The sequence below is a fragment of the Pelophylax lessonae genome (genome assembly GCF_965119305.1).
Source record: "Pelophylax lessonae genome assembly, chromosome: 1".
NCBI classification, from domain to species: domain Eukaryota; kingdom Metazoa; phylum Chordata; class Amphibia; order Anura; family Ranidae; genus Pelophylax; species Pelophylax lessonae.
The window spans coordinates 729740056-729764039 of record NC_138768.1 but is presented as its reverse complement, the minus strand read 5'-3'; the positions used below and the strand labels follow the sequence as shown (position 1 = coordinate 729764039).

Here is a 23984-nt window from a genome sequence, read left to right as displayed (position 1 = left end):
ACAGGAAGAGAGAATGAACTATCACCGCACTCCACAGCACCATGGTATTTCATTGAAAACTACAAGCCGACAACCGCAAAGGCTGCTGGACCTTGTAGTTTTCCATTCACAGGATACTGTGAATGAGTGACGTGGCCAGGTGGGAGGAGCCCCGCTCGGCCACGTTTTTTTTAAATTGTGACAGGTAGATCTTATTAGTGCGGGGGCTGATCCGTTCGTTACATGTTACACCGTAAATATAGATGGAACTTGTAACATGTTATGAAAGGTGAACTTATTCTTTAAATTAAAAGGTCGATAGGAAACTATTTTATGTAGGTAAGATGTCCTACAACAATCTCATTCTCATTCAGGTGACATTTAGCTATGCATCAGGTTCCAGCAAACCAGGAATAGAACATTTAAATGCTCTCGTTTAACTATAATATGAGTTAAATTGAGTCAGTTCATTATCTTTTTATATTTTTTTCCTGTTATGGAGCTGCAGTTTGTTTAAAAAGACGAAGGCGCTCAGTCCACTAAATATAGCAAAATGCATTCATAGAACCTTGTAATGGAATTGCAGTATCATTAACTATAAACTGCTTTTGTGGATTTTTTAGCACAAGCCTAATGCATTTTAATGACTCATGTCCCATTTGTCTCCGGTTTAAAGAAAAAAGAAATAACTTTGTAATCCTGCAATAATTTCTTCAAACACAGAACAGGGTTTGCTGAATAATTCAGTGGGCTACATTTTCATTTTTTTTTCTGCAGAACATTTGCTGCAATGAATTATAAATATGAATCTGATAATATGAAAATGTGCACAAATGTCAGTTTGAAAGTGGGTATGTTTTCCATTTGCTGGTGGGGTAGACAAATTGCAAAGAACCGATGATGGCATCGGTGCGCTCTGTCTACAGTTATGTCTGTCCTCAGCTTTGGAAATCAATAGGCGAGTGTTTTCTGCTGTGCTTTTACTTTCTTCTACAATAGAATTACTCATTTGTAGGTTTCTCAGGATAGGCTTTTTTGTGTTTGTAGCTGTTTAAAAGGAGTATAAAGCGAGCCAATGGCTTTTGGAATATTTATTAATTCATTTGATAAAAATTCTGAATATCCAAACATAAATTATTTGCTAAAAGTGACTATATTCATAGTTGCATCTATCTACAGAAATAGTTGGCATGACTTTTGCTTGCAAATGTGGCCTATGGTGTCAATTGTCTGAACTTTCTGCTATGTCATTCTGTCTAACTTCTTTGTCTCCACTCTGACCACCCTGCCTGACATCATTCTGTACTTGGTAAGGGAGGAAAGTGTTTTAAGAGGAGAAGGAGATCTTGTTAAAAAGAAATATATATATATATATATATATATATATATATATATATATATATATATATATATATATATATATATATATATATATATATTCCAGGTTGCTTTTTATACCAGAACTTCACAGGGAAAAGTAAAAGTTTACTATGTTATCTGTCTAAGATATTACACTTTATTTTAGCTCCAGAGAATGCTTTTATGATAACAGATTAGCTGGAGAAAGAACCAATATTAGAAGCACATATAGAGTACTGGAATCAACTACATTCCCTCAAAAAATAAGCAACAAACCTCCCATGGACTGATGACAACCCTTATTAATTACTACATTCTACCACCTTTTTCTCAAGATTACCACCCTGACCTTAGGGGCTCCTTGCCAAGTGACAGGCCAGGAGCACAGAAAATGTCAAATGCTATAAGGCTTTCCACCTTACCATTTGCAAAAACCACAACTATTGCTCACAAAGCTATCTAACTGCAGGCACGGACTTGCTGATAGTTGAGCTTCATCGTGTTCCACCCTGGAATATCCAGGTGATGCTTGTGTAAGAGGCTTTAAAGTGTTGACCTCTGAAAATCTGATTGCCTACCACTAAATGATCTGCTAGCATTGATACACATATTATATCTATGCTGCAGACTCCACAAAATTGGGCAAGGGCTGGATAGAGAGTGCAAAAACCAGACTAGCTCGTTGTAAACCAAACAGATGGAAGCCCTACTCTGGACATTTTTTTAAGATTGAGCAATTATTGAAATAATGAGCAGAAATATTTATTTATTATTATTGTTATAATGCAGGAGTTTTATAGTGTCAACAGTCTGTGCAGCACTTTACCAAAAAGAGGAACACAGTACAGTGATACAAAAGGTAAAAAGGTAAAAAGTCTTGCTGAGCTCCCCAAACACCTATGTATACTGGTTTGCTAGCAGCACAGCACATTAAAAGTTAAGAGCCATGAAACAACCTCTGGTGTGATCATGATCCCTGTACATTGCTTAGATAGTAAACCCACAGTAGAGGTGAAGATTGTCTTGAATGTGACATGTTCACTGAGTCTTCCACGAGCCTCTCTAGTGTCCAGGTACTGTGCTTGTTCGCGGCAGAAAGTCTCTTAGGCCTGTAAATATGGGTCTGGGACATATAAACATAACACGTTATCACTGTTTGAACCCTAAAAGGGTTAACACACTGAAGAGTTAAATGCTGCATCACTCTGCATGCACTTACGCTGCCTCGTCCCACTTTTTAACCTAAGGTAGTTTTCTGTCACTGTCCCCCTCCTACGGGAGATGGGTTTACCTCAGTTTGTCTTTGCTACTGTTTCATTGTGACTCAAGTGATCAGTAGTGATTTCAATATTTTACTAAGAAGTGGGCGGTTTCCATTGTGGACCCAGCCATTTCTTGTCTCAAAAACTCTGACTGTTCCTGTTGGTGACATTCAGGTTTTTAAGGAAATTGACAAATACCCATTACCTTTTTTCAAATCCTTGTTTCTCTATCGTTCATTGACGGACAAAGTCTCTGATGCATATCAGTAGGTTATACTGCCCCCTACAGGAGTAGGACACTAGACTGAAAAAAAGTTCTGGCTACGCCTATGGGCAGTCTAGGAGGGTACACCCTCTCTCTTCCTGCATAGGATGTCAGTTTTAATCTGTCTGGTCAGGAGTAAGGACCTAGTTCCCTGCTGGGATCTCTGGTCCTGGCAAAGTTTTTTTCTAGTTAGTTTTTTTTAGTTTTTCTATGTTTTTTTTTTTTTTAGGTTTTATCCGGATTTTTTCCTGTAAGATCTACAAGCAACTATGCCAGATTTGGTCGACAGGCTGGATGTATAGATCCAGTGGTCACCCAAGCTCCACGCTGGGTCGGCTGCTACATAGTCCCACTAGATGGGGACTGGCCCTGCGAGTCTAGGCCCGAGTTACAATGGTCCTATTTGGCCGAAAGCCCCCACACTTCGGCGTAGAGGGGTCCTGTCAGGGGATGGTGCCTGTCTGTGTTCCTCGAATGGTGAGTAAATGTTTCCCCCTCTTCCCCTGGTGGATTTTGGAGTGGGCGCAAGCCCCTCCCTGGGACGGTCGATGGTTGAGCCTACTCCCTGGGGCCGAGCCCTCGTTTCCATGCCAAATGGGGCATCGGGGGTGCGCCACCGGCGGCGGACAACAATCGTGCGGGGAGGTCTTGGTCTGTACCTCCAGAGCCCACCTGCCGATCGATCCCGCTGTGGAGTCTGGGGGATCCCCCTGAGGGTCCTCATTTGCTCTGCAGGCCATGCAGGCCGCCATTTTCTCATAGCCACATGTGCTGAGGAGATCGACGGCCTTCTTGTTACACCAAGCACTGCCATTTTGCAGTTGATTCTTCTGCTAGGAATCTGTATGGGAGTTCCTGGAGACATTGTTCTGTGGGTGGAGCCCCTCCCTTGCTACTGTTTAATTGTGACTCAAGTAATCAGTAGTGATTTCAGTATTATACTAAGAAGTGGGCCGTTTTCGTTGTGGACCCAGCCATTTCTTGTTTCAAAAACTCTGACTGTTCCTGTTGGTGACATTCAGGTGTTTAAGGAAGTTGACAAATACCCATTAACTCTTTTTAAGTCCTTGTTTTTCTTTTTTTTTGTGTATAATTTATATATATATTTTAGGGATTGAACGATTATCGGCAACACCGATATATCGAGGGCCGATATGCACTTTCCCCGATATATCGGAATCGGCCCCTGAGGTTACCGATATTGCCGATGTTTAGGGAAAGTGCATGTGCCAGAGTGATGCCTGCAGCTAGAGGCATCACCCTGGTACCGATGTCCATAGCCGACGGTTGGCTGACTTGTAATGACAACCGATGCGGCTGAGAAGCCGCTCGGCTGTCATTACAAGGAGCGGGAGGGGACGTCCCCCCTCCCGCCGCCTTCTGCGGCTCGCCCGGGTCTCCCGTCCCACAGGGAGACCCGGGCATCCTACCTCCACCGCCACCAAAGAGAAGAGCCTATCAAAGCCGCATTCGGCTCTGATCGGGTCTCCATGTAAAAAACCCAGATCATGACATCACTTCCGGGTACTCGGCGCGGAATTAAAAAAACTGACAGCATTCAAAACAGCCAAACTTAGCGTTTTGAATGCTTTTCAGTGCCAAGGAGGGGTTTGTGGTCTTTTAGACCCTCAGATCCCTCCACAAGGAGTACCTTTGGAAAAAGAAAATAAAAAAAAAATGTTTTTACATGTCCGAAAATATCGGCCGATATCCGATGACCAAAATATCGGTATCGGCGTTAAAAAAAACTATATCGACCGATCACTAATATATGTATATATTTTTTTTTTTATTTGAAAATAGAAGCATAACATAAACAGGGTTACTGTGGTAACAATAGTTGTGAACAGAATAGATCGACTGAGACATTTGATAAAAAAAGGCAAAAGAGGGTATTCCCCAATCCTGGATATCAAAGCACTCAATGTCTTCATTCAAGTGCAGAATTTTTACTTGGAATCCAACAGGCCAATCATTGACTCCTTCTAACCGGGGAATTATCTGGCCTCAAAGAACACCAAGGATGCATACTTGCATGTTGCCATCTTTCCAGAACATCAACGTGCCTTGCTGTGGGCACACAACACTACCAGTTTGTTGCCTTTCCTTTTGGTCTTTCTTCTGCACCGTGAATTGGACATTGTTGGACTGTCCAGACTTTGCAATGATTCTGTTGGATCATGAACCCTCAGAACTCATCACAGGAGCAAGGTCATTAATTGGAATATCTGGGACTGATCCTGGATATGGCTCAGTCCGGAGTTTTCCAACTTCAAGAGAAACCCCTGACAGTTTATTACCAGACAGTCCAGGAGGTGTTCAACTCTCTCCTTTTGCATTAGAGTTAATAGTCTAATGGTAGCTTCTTTCAAAGCAGTTCTTTTTGTCCAGTTCCATTCCTGACCATAGCAGCTTAACATTTTGTGGAACAACAAGGTACAGTCCCTGGGCCTACCAATGTGCAGGACCAGCACTGTTGGCTCTCCCACCAAGCCCTGGAATTGGGTAACTTTTTCTTCCACTATCATGTAAGGTCCTCATGATGGATGCCAGCCTGACCTAGGCTAGGAAGGTGTCCCAGATAGCTAGAAAGTGCAGGGACCTTGGCTGCCTGCAGAAGTTTTTCTGACTATCAACATACTGGAACTTTGAGCATTTCCTGTGTCCCTTCAACACTGGACTCCTCGGTTGCACAGTCAGTTGACAACTGCACACTAGTGATGTATATTAATTATCAGGGAGATATCAAAAGTCTCACTACCTAAAGAGAAGTGGTCCAGATTCTGAATTTGGCAAAACTTCACATTTCAAACTTGTACAGCATCCACACGTCCCCCTGTCCTCCAGGTTAAATAACAAACTGGACAGGTTTGTCTCCAGATGAAGGGATCCACTAGCGGAAGCAGTGGAGGCCCTTGTGGCTCTGTGGGGTCAGTACAACCTGATCAATGCCTTTCCTTCTTTCCTTCCTCATCTTCTCTGCAGGATTGAAATGATGGGCATTCCAGTAATACTCTTTGCACTGCACTGGCCCAGGAGGATTTCGTATTCTGGCCCCATCAGGCTCCTAGCAGATGCTCTGTGGGCTCTTTCAGATTACCTGGGTATTCTGTTTCAAAGTCCAATTTACCTCCATGATTCATGGTAGCTGGCTTTCAGGGCTTGTCTGTTAAAGCCCAGACCCTAAGAGATACGGTTCTTAGGTTTTTTCAGTCTTTACTATGCTCCAGAAAGAGGAAGTCTATGTTACATAAGGTCTACCATTGCACATGGAAAGCATGTTTCTCTTTTGTTCATTGATGGACACAGCTCCTGATCTTCATAACCATTGGGTTATACGGCCCCCTACAGGAGTAGGACACTAGGCAGAAAAAGAATATGGCTATGCCTATGGGCAGTCCCAGGGGGTATGCTCCTTCTCCCTGCTATAGGTACTCAGTTTTTTTCTGCCAAGTCAGGAGTAAGGACCTAGTTCCTTGCTGGGATCTCAGATTTTTTCCTTTTTTTTTTCCTGTGAGATCTACAATCAACTGCCGGACTGGGCGATGGGCTGGATAATCTAGATCCAGTGATCACATCAGTCTGGCCAGCAAGCACGCGCAGACCTCTGCGCTAGGTCGGCAGCGGCATAGCCAGACCGGATGAGGGCTGCCCTGCGAGTTAAACGCCTCATAAGGTCGCATACGACCGGCTCTCGGCTCGAGTCGCAGCGTTGCTCCTGGCTGACAGCCCCCCATTTTAATGGTGAGGGGTTCTGTCTGGAGTGGTGCCTGGTTCCTGGTTTAGTGAGTAGCTGTCCCCTCTCTCCCCCTGGAGGGTTTTGGGGTAGACGTGGGCCCCTCCTTGGGATGGTCGGACCCCTGGATTCCCCTCCTTCCCCTCAGGCACCCCCCTTTTCATCTGACCCCCATTCTACCCCCCTTCCCTCCTCCACTCTTGCTGGGGCTGTGTGGGTGGTCTGGTCCACCTCCTGGGGTGGGGGCAGGGCACTATGCTGGCGATAGGAGCGGGGAGGTGCGCTGCCGGTGACAAGACGATCGGCTTTGCGAGGGGGGGGGGTTGGACCTGGTGGGGGCTCCTGCCAGGTTCTCCCGTCTTGCTTGGGCCTGTTCTTGAGGCCTAGGGATCCCTCCTGGGTCCCTGGGGGCCTCATGGTGCTGCACTGGGCCTCCATTTTGCTGAAGCCTGTGCGTTTCTATGCACGGCAGCCATGGTTGTGTAGTTCGGTGGCCATTTTGTGGTGGTTTGCCTTCGAAAATAGCGGCGGCCATGACAGTGGAGCCCTGTGGGGTGGCGATTTCCGTAGTGGGAGACCCTCCTCATCCCCTGGTGCTGACTCCTGGATCCTTTCATGTCCTGATCACCGCATGTGGAGTGCAGATTATCCTGGTTGCTGCAGGTGCCTGTTTCTGCTGGGTGGTGAGTCTGGTGGGGTTGTCTCCCTCTCTGCTGAGGATCGCTTGGTGCTTGTGCCTGGCGGCCGGGTGGTGCTGCCAGCGCAGTGGGGGTTGTCCCGTTGCAGTGTTTTACACTTTGTGTGGGGTACCCCTGGTGACTCATGGAGTCTTTGGAGCACATTTCCCACCTGACCCCCTCTCTGAGGCTGCGGGGCCCTCTGGGTCCCAATCACCCATCGATGCACTGACAGTGGTCCTGGAGTCTTTTGTGTCCTGGGCGACGGGCTAGCAAAAAGTGCCCCGCCTTCCCCAGGCTCATCTGTCTCATCAGATTCTGAATCTGATTTGCCTCCGCAGACGTGGGTCACCCTCCTGGGTCTGCGACCACGTGCCCGGAGTCCTCAGATAGTGAGGAAGATTCCTCCATATCTGCAACCCCGCATGAAATGGCGCTATTGGAAGTATTGATTGTATCTGTGCATGAGACCTTGCAGATGGAGGACGCATCTCCAGCTGTGATGGAGGCGCAGGTTCCCTTTGGCACTTACAAGCCATCCAGATCGGCAAAGGTGTTTCCTTTCCCTGCCTATTTTGACAGAATTGTCGCTAAAGAGTGGGGACGACCAAAGCGTCCCCTCGGGGTCCCTAAGCGATTTACTAAGCTTTACCCCTATGAGGATACTCCCTTCTTAAGAAGTGTACTGTTCCACCGGTGGTGGACCCTCTGATTTCCAGATTGAACAAGGCAACCATGATTCCGGTTGAAGAGTCCCCGGCCTTTAAGGATCCGGCTGACAGGAAGGCGGAGGCTGTGGCCCGCAATATGTACACTCTGGCTGATTCGGCACTGAGGCTAGTATTCACTATTGCCCTGGTGTTGCAAATTCTGACCGAGTGGGCTAAGCTTTTACGCCAATACTTGGAGGGAGAACAGCTCCCCCTGCCTTTGCTGAGCTGGCGGACCAGCTGGTCCAGGGGCTGCAGTTTATCTGTGATGCCTCTTTGGATGCGGCTCCCCTAGTGGCTCGGCTCTCTATTTCGGCAGTGTTCCTTCAGCGTGTCTTTTGGCTTAAATGCTGTCTGCGGACCAGACTTCTAAAAAGGCCTTGACTGATCTCCCCTTTCAAGGGGATCGCCTGTTTGGGGCTACCCTGGATGACATCATTAAAGGTCTCACAGGCGGAAAGAGTACTTCTCTCCCGCAGGCTACTATGGGAAAGGAACCTCGTCGAAGACGTGGGCCTTCCTTCTCAGCTCATGAGAAGTTTTTTCGTCCCTCAGGGTCGACTGACAAGGGCTCAGAGCCTTTCATGACCTCCTCTGGAGGATCCAAATGAACCTGGTCTGGCAAGCCAAGAGTGGGCTTCTCCAGACCCGCGAACAGGGCTCCTTCACCATTAAGGTGCGCCCTCACCCATATCGGGGGTGGGGGGATGTCTTCGCTGGTTTCCAGACCCGTGGACTTCCCTGGTACAAGACAAGTGGGTACATGTAGTCATTCGGTCCGGCTACAAGATCAAATTTTGCTCTTGCCCCCCAGCAAGGTTCTTTGCTTCCAGCTTGCGCATGTCCCAATGCCATTTAAGGGGTCTGTTTGGGGCAGTACAAGACCTGTTGCTTCAAGGGGGGATTATTCCAGGTCCGTCTTTGGAACGTTTTCAAGGTTTTTACTTAAACCTGTTTACAGTTTCCATGAAGGAAGGCAAGGTGCGTCCAATCCTGGACCTCACCATTCGCACGGTGGTGGCATCCCTGCATCAGGGGGAATTTCTTGCCTCTGTTGATATCAAAGATGCTTAGCTTCACATTCCACTATGTGCTGGTCACCAGCGCTTCCTCCACTTTGCCGTGGGAGAGGAGCATTACCCTTTGGTCTCGCCGCTGCTCCTTGGGTCTTCACAAAAGTGTTAGCCCTGGTGCTAGCATTATTACGCTCATGAGGGATCACGGTACTGGACTACTGGGACGACCTCCTTCTGCGAGCGGAGTCCCCTACTGCTATGGTGGAAAACCTGGAAATCACCATATGAACTCTGAGGGAGTTTGGCTAGATTCTGACATTTCAGAAGTCTGCTCTGACTCTGGATTCGGGCTTAGCCAGAGTGCTCTTTCCTCTGGACAAACTCCAGAAATTGCAGGCTGCAATTTGTCTCCTGCTGTCCAGCAGAAGGTCATCCCTCCGGACTTGCATGCAGGTGCTGGGCCTGATGGTGTCTACCATTGAGGCGGTTCAGTTTGCCCAGTTCCATACGAGTTCCCTGCAAAGGGAGAATCGGGCCAAATGGGACATGAATCCGCAGTCTCTGGACAATCAGATCCGGCTGAGCAGGGGAACGGAAGAGTCCTTCATATGGTGGCTTCGTTCTCCGGCGCTTCGGCTGGGCAAATCCTTCCTCCCCTTGTATTGGACAGTGGTCACCAGCCAGAGAAGTCAGACTCACTATTTGTGCTCACGGATGGGCCTCGGAAGGGGTTGTCCACTTACTCTGCGACCATTTCCAGATAGATCAGACAGACGGTTATTCAGACCTATTCAATTAGGCGTCAGGTTCTTTATTTCCCTGTAAAGCCGCACTCTAATTGAGCACTTAGTGCCTCCTGGGCCTTACGTCATCAGGTGTCAGTGACGCAGGTTTGCAAGGTGGCCACCTGGTCATCGGTGCACACTTTTACAAAGTTCTATGACGTGGATGTGTTGGCATCGGCAGATGTTTCTTTTGGCCGCAAGTTTTTGCAGGCTACTGTTTAGAGGACTTGTTCTTCTTTGAGAGTGTATTTTTTTTTTTTAGTGTGCTCCTGTTTTTTTTTGTTGAGCCCCTGTTCCCTGGCTGGCTACTGTTTAGCCTAGGGAATTTTTTTGCTGTTCCCACCCCTCATGTTTAAACACTGCTTTGGGACGTCCCAATGGTTATGAAGATCAGGAGCTGTGTCTGTCAATGAACGAAAGAGAAAATGGGATTTTTGACTTACCGTAAAATCCATTTCTCTGATGTTCATTGATGGACACAGCACTCACCCTTCTGTGGAGTTGTAATTTTTCTGACACTGTTTGTAAAAAAACTGAGTAATTACAGCAGGGAGAGGGAGTGCCCATAGGCATAGCCAGATTCTTTATCTGCCTAGTGTCCTACTCCTGTAGGGGGCAGTATGAATGAATGGTATTAAGATCAAGAGCCATGTCCATCAATCAACATCAGAGAAATGGATTTTACGGTAAGTCAAAAATCCTATTTTTTTCCTGATGCAAGGTGTAAAGTTTATTTGCAGAAAATACTTTATTCGGCGACGGATCCTAAACTTTCTACAATCCAGACTGGTTTAACATTTGGCTTTTGAGCACCATCAAGGGACACATTTCAGTTTTCAACATTTTGTTCCAAAGATCCTTTGCTTTAAATTTCCTTAGTCAAGGTCCTTGTACAAGGTGTAGCTCACATAGCCCCACCTGTACAACCTCCAGTGTCCCTGAGGAGTGGAGAGAACCAAATTGATACACCACAAAGACCTCCAGATAACCATTTGTCTTCTGTGTTTCCCAAAGTGGTTTTCTTCATTACCATCGCCTTTGCTTTGCTCCACAAGTGTTTTCTGCCTTATCATAAAAGAACCCTTGTTCTGTGGCCCAGAGAACCTTTTCTTCCTAAAGTGGTCTATTCTTTTCACTTTCAACAGGACATTTCTTTTTGTTATCTTACTGTCCTACTCCTGTTTATCCTATGGCTATATCCCTCTATTAATCAATCTTTACCACTCTCAAATAAAATAACAACTCTTCGTCACTCCAGAGAGTCCCTGCTAGGGACAACCTGCATCCCATTCCACCATTTCACAGTGGTTCAGGCAAGTAATTCATCAATCCTACAAGCGTATACATAAAGTTGCAAGGCTGTCACATGGTCTTCTGTTTTACCAGGTGGGATGTTCAGATATCTTGAGATGCAAGCTTCAAAATATAATCCTGCAGACATGTCTTTAAAGAGAATCTTCACCCTGTAAACAAAAAGCCAGCTTCCCACTGTGCATGTGCAAGCCGCGATGCACCCAATGATTTGTCCCGCAGTCTCCTGGAAGCTCTCACTTGTCCCAAGAGGCTGTGGGGACTTCCACTTCATTCACCTAGGCGGCCAGAGCAGAAAGGGGAGCGGTGTTTTACTCACCACAAAATTATTTTCTTGGAGTTCAACGAGAGAACCACAACTTCCATGTCTGTGTGTTTATGATCTACTTCTAATGCTGCTTTGCTAAAAACTGAAGCATCTTGGGAGTGGATTGGAAAATACTTGGCTGGTCAATGTTTTTTTGCTGGTGCTCAGTTTCTTCTAAAGAAAGCAGTATAATCCAATATTTCTGAATTCTACAATTCTTATGTCCCGTATGAACTCCAAGAAAAGGATTTTATGGCAAGTACAATAATCCAGTTTTTTTGGCACTGCCTAAAAACAACTTTATTGCCAGATCTTAACATGTCCAGTGTTTGGTAAAATGCATGTTATGTGCATTAAATATTGTATTTCAGATTGATGGTTCAGGTGATATTTTTTGTGTTACAGGACTTGAATAATTTGCTGCTGGACACTCCACCAGTATGGAAGGGATCGTCTAGGTTTTTCAGGATGCTTGGAGATAAAGGTAGACTTAATTATATAATTAATAATGATAAAAATATTGTTTTTAAAGTTTTTGACTTGACGTACACATTGAGTAGTAAACAATGCACATAGTTGATTTGGTTTTCTTGGAAAAAGTATTGTAAGAATTATTGGACATACTCTATATTGTCAAAAGTATTGGGACACCTGCCTCTACATGCACATGAACTTTAATGGCATCGCAGTCTTAGTCCCTAGGGTTCAATATTGAGTTGGCCCACCCTTTGCAGCTATAACAGCTTCAATTCTTCTGGGAAGGCTGTCCACAAGGTTTAGGAGTGTGTCTATGGGAATGTTTGACCATTCTTCCAGAAGCACATTTGTTAGTTCAGTCACTGAGATTGGATGATAAGGTCTGGCTCGCAGTCTCCGCTCTTATTCATCTCAAAGGTTCTCAAAGATTGAGGTCAGGACTCTGTGCAGGCCAGTCAAGTTCCCCCACCCCAAACTCTCTTATCCATGTCTTTATGGACCTTGCTTTGTGCACTGGTCCAAATCATTTAGTGGAGGGGGGATTATGGTGTGGGGTTGTTTTTCAGGGGTTGGGTTTGGTCTCTTCCAGTGAAGGAAACTCTTAAGGCGTCAGCATACTAAGACATTTTGGACAATTTCATGCTTCCAACTTTGTGGGAACAGTTTGGGGAAGGCCCCTTCCTGTTCCAACATGACTGTGCACCAGTACACAAAGCAAGGTCCATAAACACATGTATGAGCGGGTTTGAGGTGGAGGAACTTGACTGGCCTGCGCAGAGTCTTGACCTTAACCCGATAGAACACCTTTGGGATGAATTAAAGTGGAGACTGTGAGCCAGGCCTTCTCTTCCAACATCATGCCTGACCTCAAAAATGCGCTTCTGGAAGAATGGTCAAACATTCCTATAAACACTCCTAAACCTTGTGGACAGCCTTCTCAGAAGAGTTGAAGCTGTTATATCTGCAAAGGATGGACCAACTAAATATTGCACCCTACGGACTAAGACTGGGATGCCATTAAAGTTCATGTGTGTGTGTAAAGGCAGGGATCCCAATACTTTTGACAATATAGTATAGAAGACCTACTGCAGTGTAGTGTGCTTTCACATTAATGGCTTGTAACTATGGCACTAAACATAAATAAGAATATCATCTGCATTTCTTCAAAAAAAATATTTTCTCTTTCGTTCATTTACTGACACAGCACCTGATCTTCATAACCATTGGGTTATACTGCCCCCTACAGGAGTAGAACACTAGGCAGAAAAAAAGTCTGGCTACGCCTATGGGCACTCCCAGGGGGTATACACCCTCTCTCTGCTATAGTTAAATAGTTTTTTTTCTGCCTAGTCAGGAGTAAGGACCTAGTTCCTTGCTGGGATCTCTGGCCCTGGCAACTTTTTTTTTTTTTTTTTGTTAGAAAATACATTTTTCTCCTGTTTTTTTTCTGTGATATCTACAATCAACTGCCAGACTGGGCGACGGGGCTGGATAATCTAGATCCAGTAGTCACCCCAGTCTAGCCAGCGAGCGCGCACAGACCTCAGCTCCACGCTACGTCAGCCGTGACATAACCCCACTGGACAGGGGTTGGCCAGCAAGTTAAACACCTCGTGAGGTCGCATATGACTGGGTCTCGGCTCGAGTCACAGCGTTCCACGTGGCCGACAGCCCCCTATTTAGATGGCAAGGGGTTCTGTCTGGAGCAATACCCGTCTGGTTCCTGGTATGGTAAGTAGCTGTCCCCCCTCTCCCCCTGGAGGGTTTTGGGGTGGATGGGGGCCACTCCTTGGGAAGGTCACACCCCTGGGTTCCCCTCCTTCCCGTCAGGCACCCCCCTTCATCTGTCCCCCCATCCTACCCCCCCCCCCTCTGCTTATGCTGGGGCTATGTGGGTGGTCCGGTCCACCTCCTGGGGGTAGGGTACTATGCTGGCAATGGGGGCGGGGGTGCGCCACCAGCCACCGGACGATCCACTGTGTGTGTGGGGGGATTGTACCTGGTGGGGCCTCTGTTCTGCCTGGGACTGTACTTGAGGCCTAGGGATTTCTCCTGGGTCCCTGGAAGGCTCGTGGGGCCGCCATTTTGTTGTAGCCTGTGTGCGTAATGCACGGCGCCCATGTTTGTGTAGTACAGTGGCCATTTTGCGGTGGTTTGCCCATGAAAATAGCGGCGACCATGACTATGGAGCCCTGTGGGTGGCGATTTTGGTGGGGGGGGGGGGGGGGTGGGGACCCCTCCTCATCCCCTAGTGTTGACTCCTGGATCTTTTCACTTCCTGATCGCCGCACGTGGAGTGCAAATTATCCTGGTGGCTGTGGGTGCCTGTTTCTTCTGGGTGTCGAGTCTGGTGAGGTCCTCTTCCTCTCTGCTATGGATCGCTTGGTGCTTTGTGCCTAACGACCAGGTGGTGCTGCCAGCACGGTGGGGGTTGTCCCTTTGCAGTGTTTTACACCTTTTGTGCAGTCCCCCTGGTGATTCATCGAGTCTTTGGAGCACATCTCCCCACCTAGTCCCCTCTCTGAGGCTGCAGGGCCCTCCGGGTCCCATCCATCCATGAAGCACTGACGGCGGTCCTGGAGTCCTTTGTGTCCAGGGTGGAGGTTGTTTTCGGGCGACGGGCTATCAAAAAGCGCCCCCCCGCATTCCACTGCCTCATCTGTCTCATCAGATCCTGAATATGATTCGGCTGCCGCAGGTCTCCCTGCTGGGTCTGCGACCAATTCTCAGATAGTGAGGATGATTCCTCCACATCTACAACTGTGCACAAAAAGGCGCTGATGGAAGCACTGATTTTATCTGTGCGTGAGACCTTAAAGATAGAGGATGCAGCTGCTGCTGCGACAGAGGCGCAGGTTCCCTTTGGCACTCACAAGCCATCCAGAGCGGCAAAGGTTTTTCCTTTGCCCGCCTATTTTGACAGAATAGTCGCTAAAGAGTGGGGACGACCAAAGCGTCCCCTTGGGGTCCCTAAGCGATTTGCTAGGCGATACCCCTATGAGGAGTTCCTTCTTAAGAAGCGGACTGTTCCACTGGTGGTGGACCCTCAGGTTTCCAGATTGAACAAGGCAACCATGATTCCAGGTGAAAAGTCCCTGGCCTTTAAGAATCCGGCTGACAGGAAGGCGGAGGCTGTGGCTCGCAATATATACACTCTGGCTGGTTCGGCGCTAAAGCCAGTATTCACTATTGTCCTGGTGTCGCAACTCTGACTGAGTAGGCTAAGCTTTTACGCCATGACCTGGAGGGAGAACAGCTCCCCCTACCTTTGCTGAGCTGGTGGACCAGCTTGTCCAGGGGCTACAGTTTATCTGTGATACCGCCTAGTATGTGGTTCCCCTATAGGCTCAGCTCTCTGTTTCAGCACTGATCCTTCAGCGTGTCTTTTGGCTCAAATGCTGGTCTGCGGACCAGACTTCGAAAAAGGCCTTGACTGATCTCCCCTTTCAAGGAGATCGCCTGTTTGGAGCTACCCTGGATGACATCATTAAAGGTCTCACAGGGGGAAAGAGTATCTTTCTTCCGCAGGCTACTAAGGGCAAGGACCCATAAGAAGTTTTTTTCGTCCCTCAGGATCGACTAACAGGGGCTCAAAGTCTTTCAGGGCCTCCTCTGGAGGATCCAAAAGAACCTGGTCTGGCAAGCCGAGAGCGGGCTTCTCCAGACCCGCGGACAAGGCTTCTACAGCATGAAGGTGCGCCCCTACCCGTATCAGGGGTGGGAGGACGTCTTCACTGGTTTCCGGACCTTTGGACTTCCCTGGTACAAGACAAGTGTGTCCACAGAGTCATTCAGTCTGGCTACAAGATCAAGTTTCGCTCTTGTCCCCCAGCAAGGTTCTTTCTTTCCAGCTTGTGCCTGTCCCCAGACCGTTACAGGGTCTGTTTGGGGCGGTACAAGACCTGTTACTTCAAGGGGTGATTGTCCCGGTTCCAACTTTGGAATGTTTTCAGGGTTTTTACTCAAACCTGTTTACAGTTCCCAGGAATGAAGGCAATGTGCGTCCAATCCTGGACCTCAAGGCGTTGAACTGCTTTGCGTGGGGGCAGAAGTTCAGGATGTAGTCTAATCCATCACCTGAATTTGCCTTACTAGGTATTGGCATTGACAAAATCCCCTGGCATTTACAAAATGTATCGCTTCATATTCCCATGGCTGCACAGCTGACCATTACCAGTCACTGGAAATCAAATGACCCTTTATCCATAAACCTCGTCATTCCATTAGTGCATTCCCATGGCACTTATGAAAGCATGTTTGCGGCCTTGCAAGGGGGGGCGCTTAGAATCCATCAACCAAATTTGATCCCCTTGGTTCAACTGGTACGACCAGGCAATCCGCTATAAACAATAAAACCACAGTACACACTCCTGTTTTTGATTTGCCCCATTACTTGAGTTTCCTTTTTTTTAGACGCGTTCTTTGGTATACACACTGTATCTGCATTTCATCATTTTCTTACTATAATCAGGTTGTACTCTTCTTCTTCCTTTATACTCATTGTACCAAAAGTTTGATTGTGTTGCCCCCCCCCCCCCCTGTTTACTTATGCTTGTTATAAAATAAGCAAATCCCGTGAGCAGCTATGTAATGATGGTTTTTAATTGCAGCAGGCACTGATCACTTTCCTTTAAGTAGGTGCTAATAATCAAATGTTTTGTTAAAGTGCTGCGCATAAAATGATATGTGCTAAAAATCAAAATAATTATAACAAAAAAAAAAAAAACATTAAATAATCCGTTACTAATAATATAAAAAATGACTTCAGTATTTGTGAATAGTGTATAATCAATGTATAATCAATGTGATGTGAACCATATAAGTGCAAACAAATTCCTGAATGTGCTTAATTAAAAATCAGTGATAGTTATAAACCAATAGTAAAACCAAATGCCACTTGCTGAAAAAAAATATATGTTTCATAAGCCCTTGAATAAACAAGTGTATCCACTATAGTAGCGCAATTATTCACCCTGTGAGGTAAGCACATACCCTTAAGGGGAGTTGCTAAAAGAAGGAACATCCATAATTGTGATCCCCTTTGTTAAACCTATCCATGTCAGATATTGTTCAATTATTTGTACTCTTTAAGAAAATTCAATAAAAATATTGAAATAAAGAAAAAACTTATACTAGCAGCATGCAATAAGAATGATATAAAGTCCACAAATATAAATCCTTTAGAACTGCAGTGCCTGAAATGAGGCTTTCATTGTTTTATTCAAAAACAAACTTGTGACCTCCACCCAAGAAAACAATACCAGCTCACCAGAAAATGAGACCTAAAATCAGCAGGTCAAATGCACATTTTAAACTAAATTCATACACTGTATAGTGCAATACATTGAGTAAAACTATTTTAATTTGCAGATTTACACCACTAACACATAATAAAGGTAATACCTTACCTACCCGACAGCAGGGCCGATGCTTCCACTAGGCAAACTAGGCAGCCGCCTAGGGCGCATTGCCACCTAGGGGCGCAGCCAGGAGTCGGCACTCTCTCTCCATCATGAATTCTCCATCATGAATGATTATTGTGAACTGAGGCGAGGGGCGGAGGTGGGGGGGTGAAGAAGGGACAGCGGAAGATGCCAAGTGTCTTGGGCAGTGGCGGAACTACCAGGCCCTGGCTTTCCACCACTGTTGGAGGGGCCCCAAAAGGCAAGAAGGGAGCCCCCCAGAGTGCTGCCTGCATGATGATACTCTTCAGGTGGAGCTGATCGGCCTTAACCCCGGGCAGGAAGTGACTCTCTGCACTGAGCTGGTGGGCAGCCGTTCATTTCCCTGGATCGGTATTAAGCAGGGAGCGGAGGAGAGCTGAACCTGAGCTAGAGCTCGGCACTGGAGGGTGGAACCTTTACTGGGGCAGAAACGACAAGGCACCAGAATGGTCTGAGGAGGTTGGTGATGGAAGGACATGCGGAGCTCTCTGACTGCTGCTTTTCCCTCCACCAGGAGCCACCGCGTTTAACAGGGGTTCGAGTTCACCAGGTGTGCCATGAGGAATTGGGGTCGCTGGGTGTGCCATGGGGGATTGGGGTCCCCAGATGTGACACGGAGGAACATCAGGGTCCCCAGGTGTGACACGGAGGAACATCAGGGTCCCCAATGTGACATGGAAAAACATCAGGATCTGACATAGAGGTAAATCGGGGTCAGTGGGTATGACAGCATGACATGGAGTAATATTGGGGTCCCAGGGTGTGACATGGAAAAACATCGAAGTCCCTGGGTGTGACATGGAGGGACATTAGGGTCCCCGGGTGTGAAATGGAGGAATATGGGGGTTACTGGGTATGACAGCATAACATGGAGGAACCATCAGATCAGGGTCACATAGAGGAGTTTTTAACCCCTTCCCTTTTTTTTGGGGGGGGCGCAAGTAGCTGGTCTTGCCTAGGGCATAAAATAGTCTAGCACCGGCCCTTGCCCGACAGGCTAGAGGTCAGCACATACTTAGGTATGGAACAATTTTCATACAGAATTCGGGACTGTGGACCAATGAACCACCAAACACTCTTTCCGAATGATATACCATTAACTTTCATTTAGAAGTCCCCAAAAGACAAATGACAGATACTTTACTAGTACAGATCATCAAATTCTTTTGTTAAATAATAAAATCACTCTCTCAAGATCAAATGTAATACAGTGCTGCTCAAATACAGACAACCTAGAAAACCTGTTGGGACATAATGACGTCAGTGTTCAAAGCTCCATGTCATTACTCTATTAGCAGACATTCAAGCTGTGATGAGTCTAGACCTAATCAGGCCTGCATTGCATTGTATCTACTGAGAGAAATTATCAGCTGATAAAGGTGGATTGCGCTCAACTCTCTGATTAAAGGAAAGCCCACAGGCGCCCTTAAGGCCTATATTTCGCTTATCCCTAAAGAAGGGAAAGATCCCTCTCAGTCTGGAAGCTATCGGCCAATAGCTTTTTGAACACTGACCTGAAGCTGTTTGCAAAAATCTTGTCAAATTGGCTGCTTCCGCACTTAAGGTAACTAATACATAGAGACCAAACGGGCTTTGTACCTCTGTATGAGCCCCTCAAGAGTTCTCCGCTTGATTTACACGGCTAAGACCTCCTGCGCCCGCTTTTTTTGCTTTGCACACACACCGAAAAATCAGTCTACAGGGTAATTTGGCAATTTATGTGGGCGACTTTGGAGCAAATTGGTTAGTGGCGACTGTGGTATCGCTGGTTACTATAAGCCATCCAGTGTTTGCGTTCGATTTTCTGCACCACTTATTTCCCTCCCGAACTTGTTACAAGTTCTTCAAACGTTTGGCACTCTGTAACACTTTAAAATCACTTTAGCAAAATCCTCAGCTCTCAATATCTCCATTGACATTGATAGAATCCACTGTTTTCGGCCATTCTTTTCTTTTTAATAGGCTACTGACTTGTTCCTTTATCTTAAGTACACAGTGGATCTTCAATTGCAGTCAAAAACTTTTATTGCAGAAAGATCACATCACAGCAGAATAAGTGCAACGTTTTGGAGCCACGCAGGACCCCTTTGTCCAGCATGTGATCCTTTATCTTGGCACGAATATTATGCCAGATTCTGCCAACCTGTACTCTGGGAACTTTGAGCCAGTACTACTCAGTCTCAGGGATTACCTTTTGCACTGGCACTCATTAAAGTGTTACTAAACCCAGCACCCTGCATTTACTATATCTGGTCTCCCACAGTACACAGAACATAGAAATACAATTGTTTTAGTAAATATAAACTGCTTAATACCTTTTTTCATCAGCAGTTAGAGCAGCCTTGTGACTTCTATCAATGTCTGGTTAAAGCTTGTAGGAGGAGTTTTCATACTTCTCTAACCTTCTGACTGGACAGTGCTGATCACATGCACTCTCCCAAGGAAAAAAAAAACTCTCAAGCAACTCACACCAAACTGAGCATGTGCAGCTTGTCCCCTAGCCTCTGTTCAATCAGGAGATGCTTTGGGGACTGTGTAAGAAGAGGAGGAACAGGGAAGACCAGATCAAAAAGCCTTTTTACACAATCAAAAGGATTAACCCCTTAGGTTCCACAGTGAGTATAACTTTACTGCCTATACAGACTGATTTTACTGTTGTGGGTTTAGTAACACTTTACCATTAACTTGGTTTGTTAGGTAAAACGCACTGAAAATGACCATGCTCCCCCGAGTGCTTTACTTACTGCAAGCTCCCATTTGACTGACTTTTGTCATCAGATGGTGACCTCATCGCCACTGATCTCACTCGATTGGCAGACCCCCTTTTGATTTTTGGGGTGGCCTTCAGCTCCACCATTTCCTCATGGCATGTACTTCCTCTTGATAATGTCAATCCATTTATTTTATCCAAGCGTATTTCTCTTTTTTCTTTTACCTCTGGATTTTTGGATATGGACATGTACCACAATCCTCTGCTTATCAGAATTAGACAGTGTTCTTGTTTTCAATACCAATATTGTTTAATGTTTCAGCTCACTGTGTTTCTTTCTGCCAATGTACGGTACTATTTTGTTAAATAAAGGAATTATATACAGTGCCTTGAAAAAGTATTCATACCCCTTGACATTTTCCACTTTTTGTCATGTTACAACCAAAAACATAAATGTATTTTATTGGGATTTTATATGATAGACCGACACAAAGTGACACATAATTGTGAAGTGGACGGAAAATGATAAATGGTTTTCCACATTTTTTACAAATAAATTTCTGAAAAGTGTGGCATGCATTTGTATTCAGCCCCCTTTACTCTGATACCCTTAAGTAAAATCTAGTGAAACCAATTGCCTTCAGAAGTCACCAAATTAGTAAATAGAGTCCACCTGTGTTTAATTGAATCCCAGTATAAATGCAGCTGTTCTATGAAGCCCTCACAGGTTTGTTAGAGAACCTTAGTGAACAAACAGCATCATGAAGTCCAAGGAACACACTAGACAAGTCAGGAATAAAGTTGTGGAGAAGTTTAAAGCAGGGTTACGTTATAAAAAAACATCCCAAGCATTGAACATCTCACAGAGCACTGTTCAATCCATCATCCGAAAATGGAAAGAGTATGGCACAAGTGCATACCTACCAAGACATGGTTTGTCCACCTTAACTGACAGGCCGCGCAAGGAGAGCATTAATCAGAGAAACAGCCAAGAGGCCCATGGTAAGTCTGGAGGAACTGCAGAGATCCACAGCTCAGGTGGGAGAATCTGTCCACAGGACAACTATTAGTCTGGCACTCCACAAATCTGGCATTTATAGAAGGGTGGCAAGAAGAAAGCCATTGTTGAAAGAAAGCCATAAGAAGTCCCATTTTCAGTTTGCGAGAAGCCATGTTGAGGACACAGCAAACATGTGGAAGAAGGTGCTCTGGTCAGATAAGACCAAAATAGAAAATGTTGGCCTAAAAGCAAAATGCTATGTGTGGCGGAAAACTAACACTTCACATGACCCTGAACTCACCATCCCCACCAAGAAACATAGTGGTGGCAGCATCATGTTGTGGGAATGCTTTTCTTCAGCGGGGACAGGGAAGCTGGTCAGAGTTGATGAGAAGATGGATGGAGCCAAATACAGGGCAATCTTAGAAGAAAACCTGTTAAAGTCTGCAAAAGATTTGAGACTGGGGCAGAGTTTCACCTTCTAGCACGACAATGACCCTAAACATACAGCCAGAGCTACAATGGAATGGTTTAGATCAAAGCATATTAATGTATTAGAATGGCCCAGTCTAAGATCAGACCTAAATCCATTTGAGAATCTGTGGAAAGACTTGAAAATTCCTGTTCACAGACACTCTCTATCCAATCTGACAGAACTTGAGCTATTTTGCAAAGAAGAATGGGCAAAAAATCCACTCTCTAGATGTGCAAAGCTGATAGGCATATACCCAAAAAGACTTGCAGCTGTAATTGCAGCGAAAGGTAGTTCTACAAAGTCTTGACTTTTCACATATTTATTTGTAAAAAAATAATTGAAAACCATTTATCATTTTCCTTCCACTTCACAATTATGTGCCACTTTGCATTGGTCTATCATATAAAATCCCAATAAAATACAATTACATTTTTGGTTGTAACATGACAAAATGTGGAAATTTTTTGGGGGGTATGAATACTTTTTCAAGGCACTGAATTATGTACTTGCTTGCCTATAAAAACTAAAATAATCATTGAGCAATAGCTGCACTATAAGGCATAATGAAAACCTGGAAGGGGTGAATTTACACAGAACATGTACAGTATATGTTTGCTTTGTTCTTATGGGTTTCTTCTATCTGCAGTGGTTTTCTCTACAATCCAAGAACATATTGGTATGTTGGTGGTGTTCACCACAACTGGATCAGCTATGTGTATATGACTGTAATAGTATCATTAGTTTGTGAGTATCAGTAGCTTATATTCCACTTAGAGTGACTAAGTGCAATATATTTTTATACAACTTAGTATAAGTCAACACTAGGAAGTTCAAGCACCCAAACAGCTTACATAAAACATTCAGGGACCCAGAAGACAATGACACCCTTATATCCAGTAGTTGTGCTATACAGTCTAAATAAGTTTCACTCAGTTTAGAATTAGTTCCTTTTCTTCAAACAAGTGGCTAAAGCACGCAGCACCTGTCAGCAGCTCTCCAACAACTCAATGGGGAGCAAATAAGCCATAAAAACAAAAACAACTAAAACAGAGAGCGCATCCACCCTAATGCGATTAACCTTTTTTTGATAATAAGTACATAAAAACCACCACAGGATGATATAATGAATCAAGTAACCCATGTATGGTAACCAAAGTCCTCACTGTTAAGCTGCTTATTTGTTATCCATAATTAAGGCCTGATGGCTAAAACGTGTTGGCTTTTTTAACTGTTGTTCACCTAAAATAATAAAACGGTATTTCTCTTTCGTTCATTGACGGACACAGCTCCTGATTCTTCTTAACCATTGGGTTATATTGCCCCCTACAGGAGTAGGACACTAAGCAGGAAAAAGCTTGCCTACGCCTATGGGCAGTCCCAGCGGGAATACACCCACTCTCAGCTATAGGCACTCAGTTTTTTTCTGCCTAGTCAGGAGCAAGGACCTGGTTCCTTGCTAGGATCTCTGGTCCTGGCAATTTTTTCATTTTAAATGGAATTTTATTTTTCCCTTTTTATTATTTTGTTCCTGTGAGAACTACAATCAAGTGCCGGACTGGGCGACAAACTGGATAATATAGATCCTTAGGGTCCGGCCAGCGAGCATGTGTAGACTTCAGCTCCATGCTAGTTTGGCCCCCCACTACCCCTGGAGGGTTTTGGGGTGGACGTGGACCCCTTCCTGGGATGGTCAGGCCCCCGGGTTCTCCCCAGCCCTTCTAAATTTTCCTTTACTTTAGGTCTTTTGGCCACCCCCTCCCTCGCCCTCCTCCATGGGTGAGGTTATGAGCTGGTTGTTGTAACATGCTCTTAAGGGGGGCTGGTTGGAAATGCTGCTGACCGGGCTGCTGACCGAGTTGCTGACTGGGCTGCTGACAGGGTTTTTCTGGTGCACAACGGGGGCTGAGCAGGGTTCCCTGCCATCCTGGGGGCTAGTGACTAGGGCAGGGATGTCCTCTGTGCTCCCTGCGGTGGTTGTTGGGCTGGGGGAGTTGATAGTTTAGCATCTGTGGGCATCACGAGGCCAGATCCGGCCGAAAATTTAGGCCACAGGCTTGAAACTTCATGAGGGGGCCCCTGTGAACGTGGCTAAAGCCACTGCCTTCCGTTTGGGCATCCACTTTCCCCTCTGCTGCCCCTGTGTGGTCGGCTCCGCTGCGGCTCACGTCCTGTCGGCTGAGTGCCCTCAAAAATTTAGGCCATACAGCCGAGTTGGATCTTAACCTCCCTTCAACAGGGGGGTTGAACAGAAATTGGCCTTGAGTACCATCAAGCGCCAGGTATCGGGTTTTGGCGGTCTTTTTCCAACAACCTTTGGCCACACACTCCCTGGTACGTACCTTTTCTTCAGGGTGTCCGAGATTTGGTTCCTTCAGTGCGGACTCCGTTACCGCCCTGGAATTTTAATGGGGTGCTTTCAGCTCTATTGAAGCTTTTCTTTGAAAATATTCAGGAGGTTCCCTGCTTACGCT

At 45.8% G+C, this 23984-nt stretch overlaps 1 protein-coding gene across 6 annotated transcripts in view; it reads left to right on the top strand.

The window, feature by feature from the left end:
• The window catches only part of MICU3 (mitochondrial calcium uptake family member 3), a 262043-nt gene that overhangs the window by 69132 nt on the left and 168927 nt on the right, over positions 1–23984 (top strand). For all 6 annotated transcript variants that reach the window (XM_082243038.1, XM_082243041.1, XM_082243037.1 and 3 more), the window contains exon 4: positions 11813–11891. In XM_082243038.1, coding sequence (XP_082099164.1) covers positions 11813–11891 — 79 coding nt within the window. The remainder of the gene's footprint in view (positions 1–11812; positions 11892–23984) is intronic.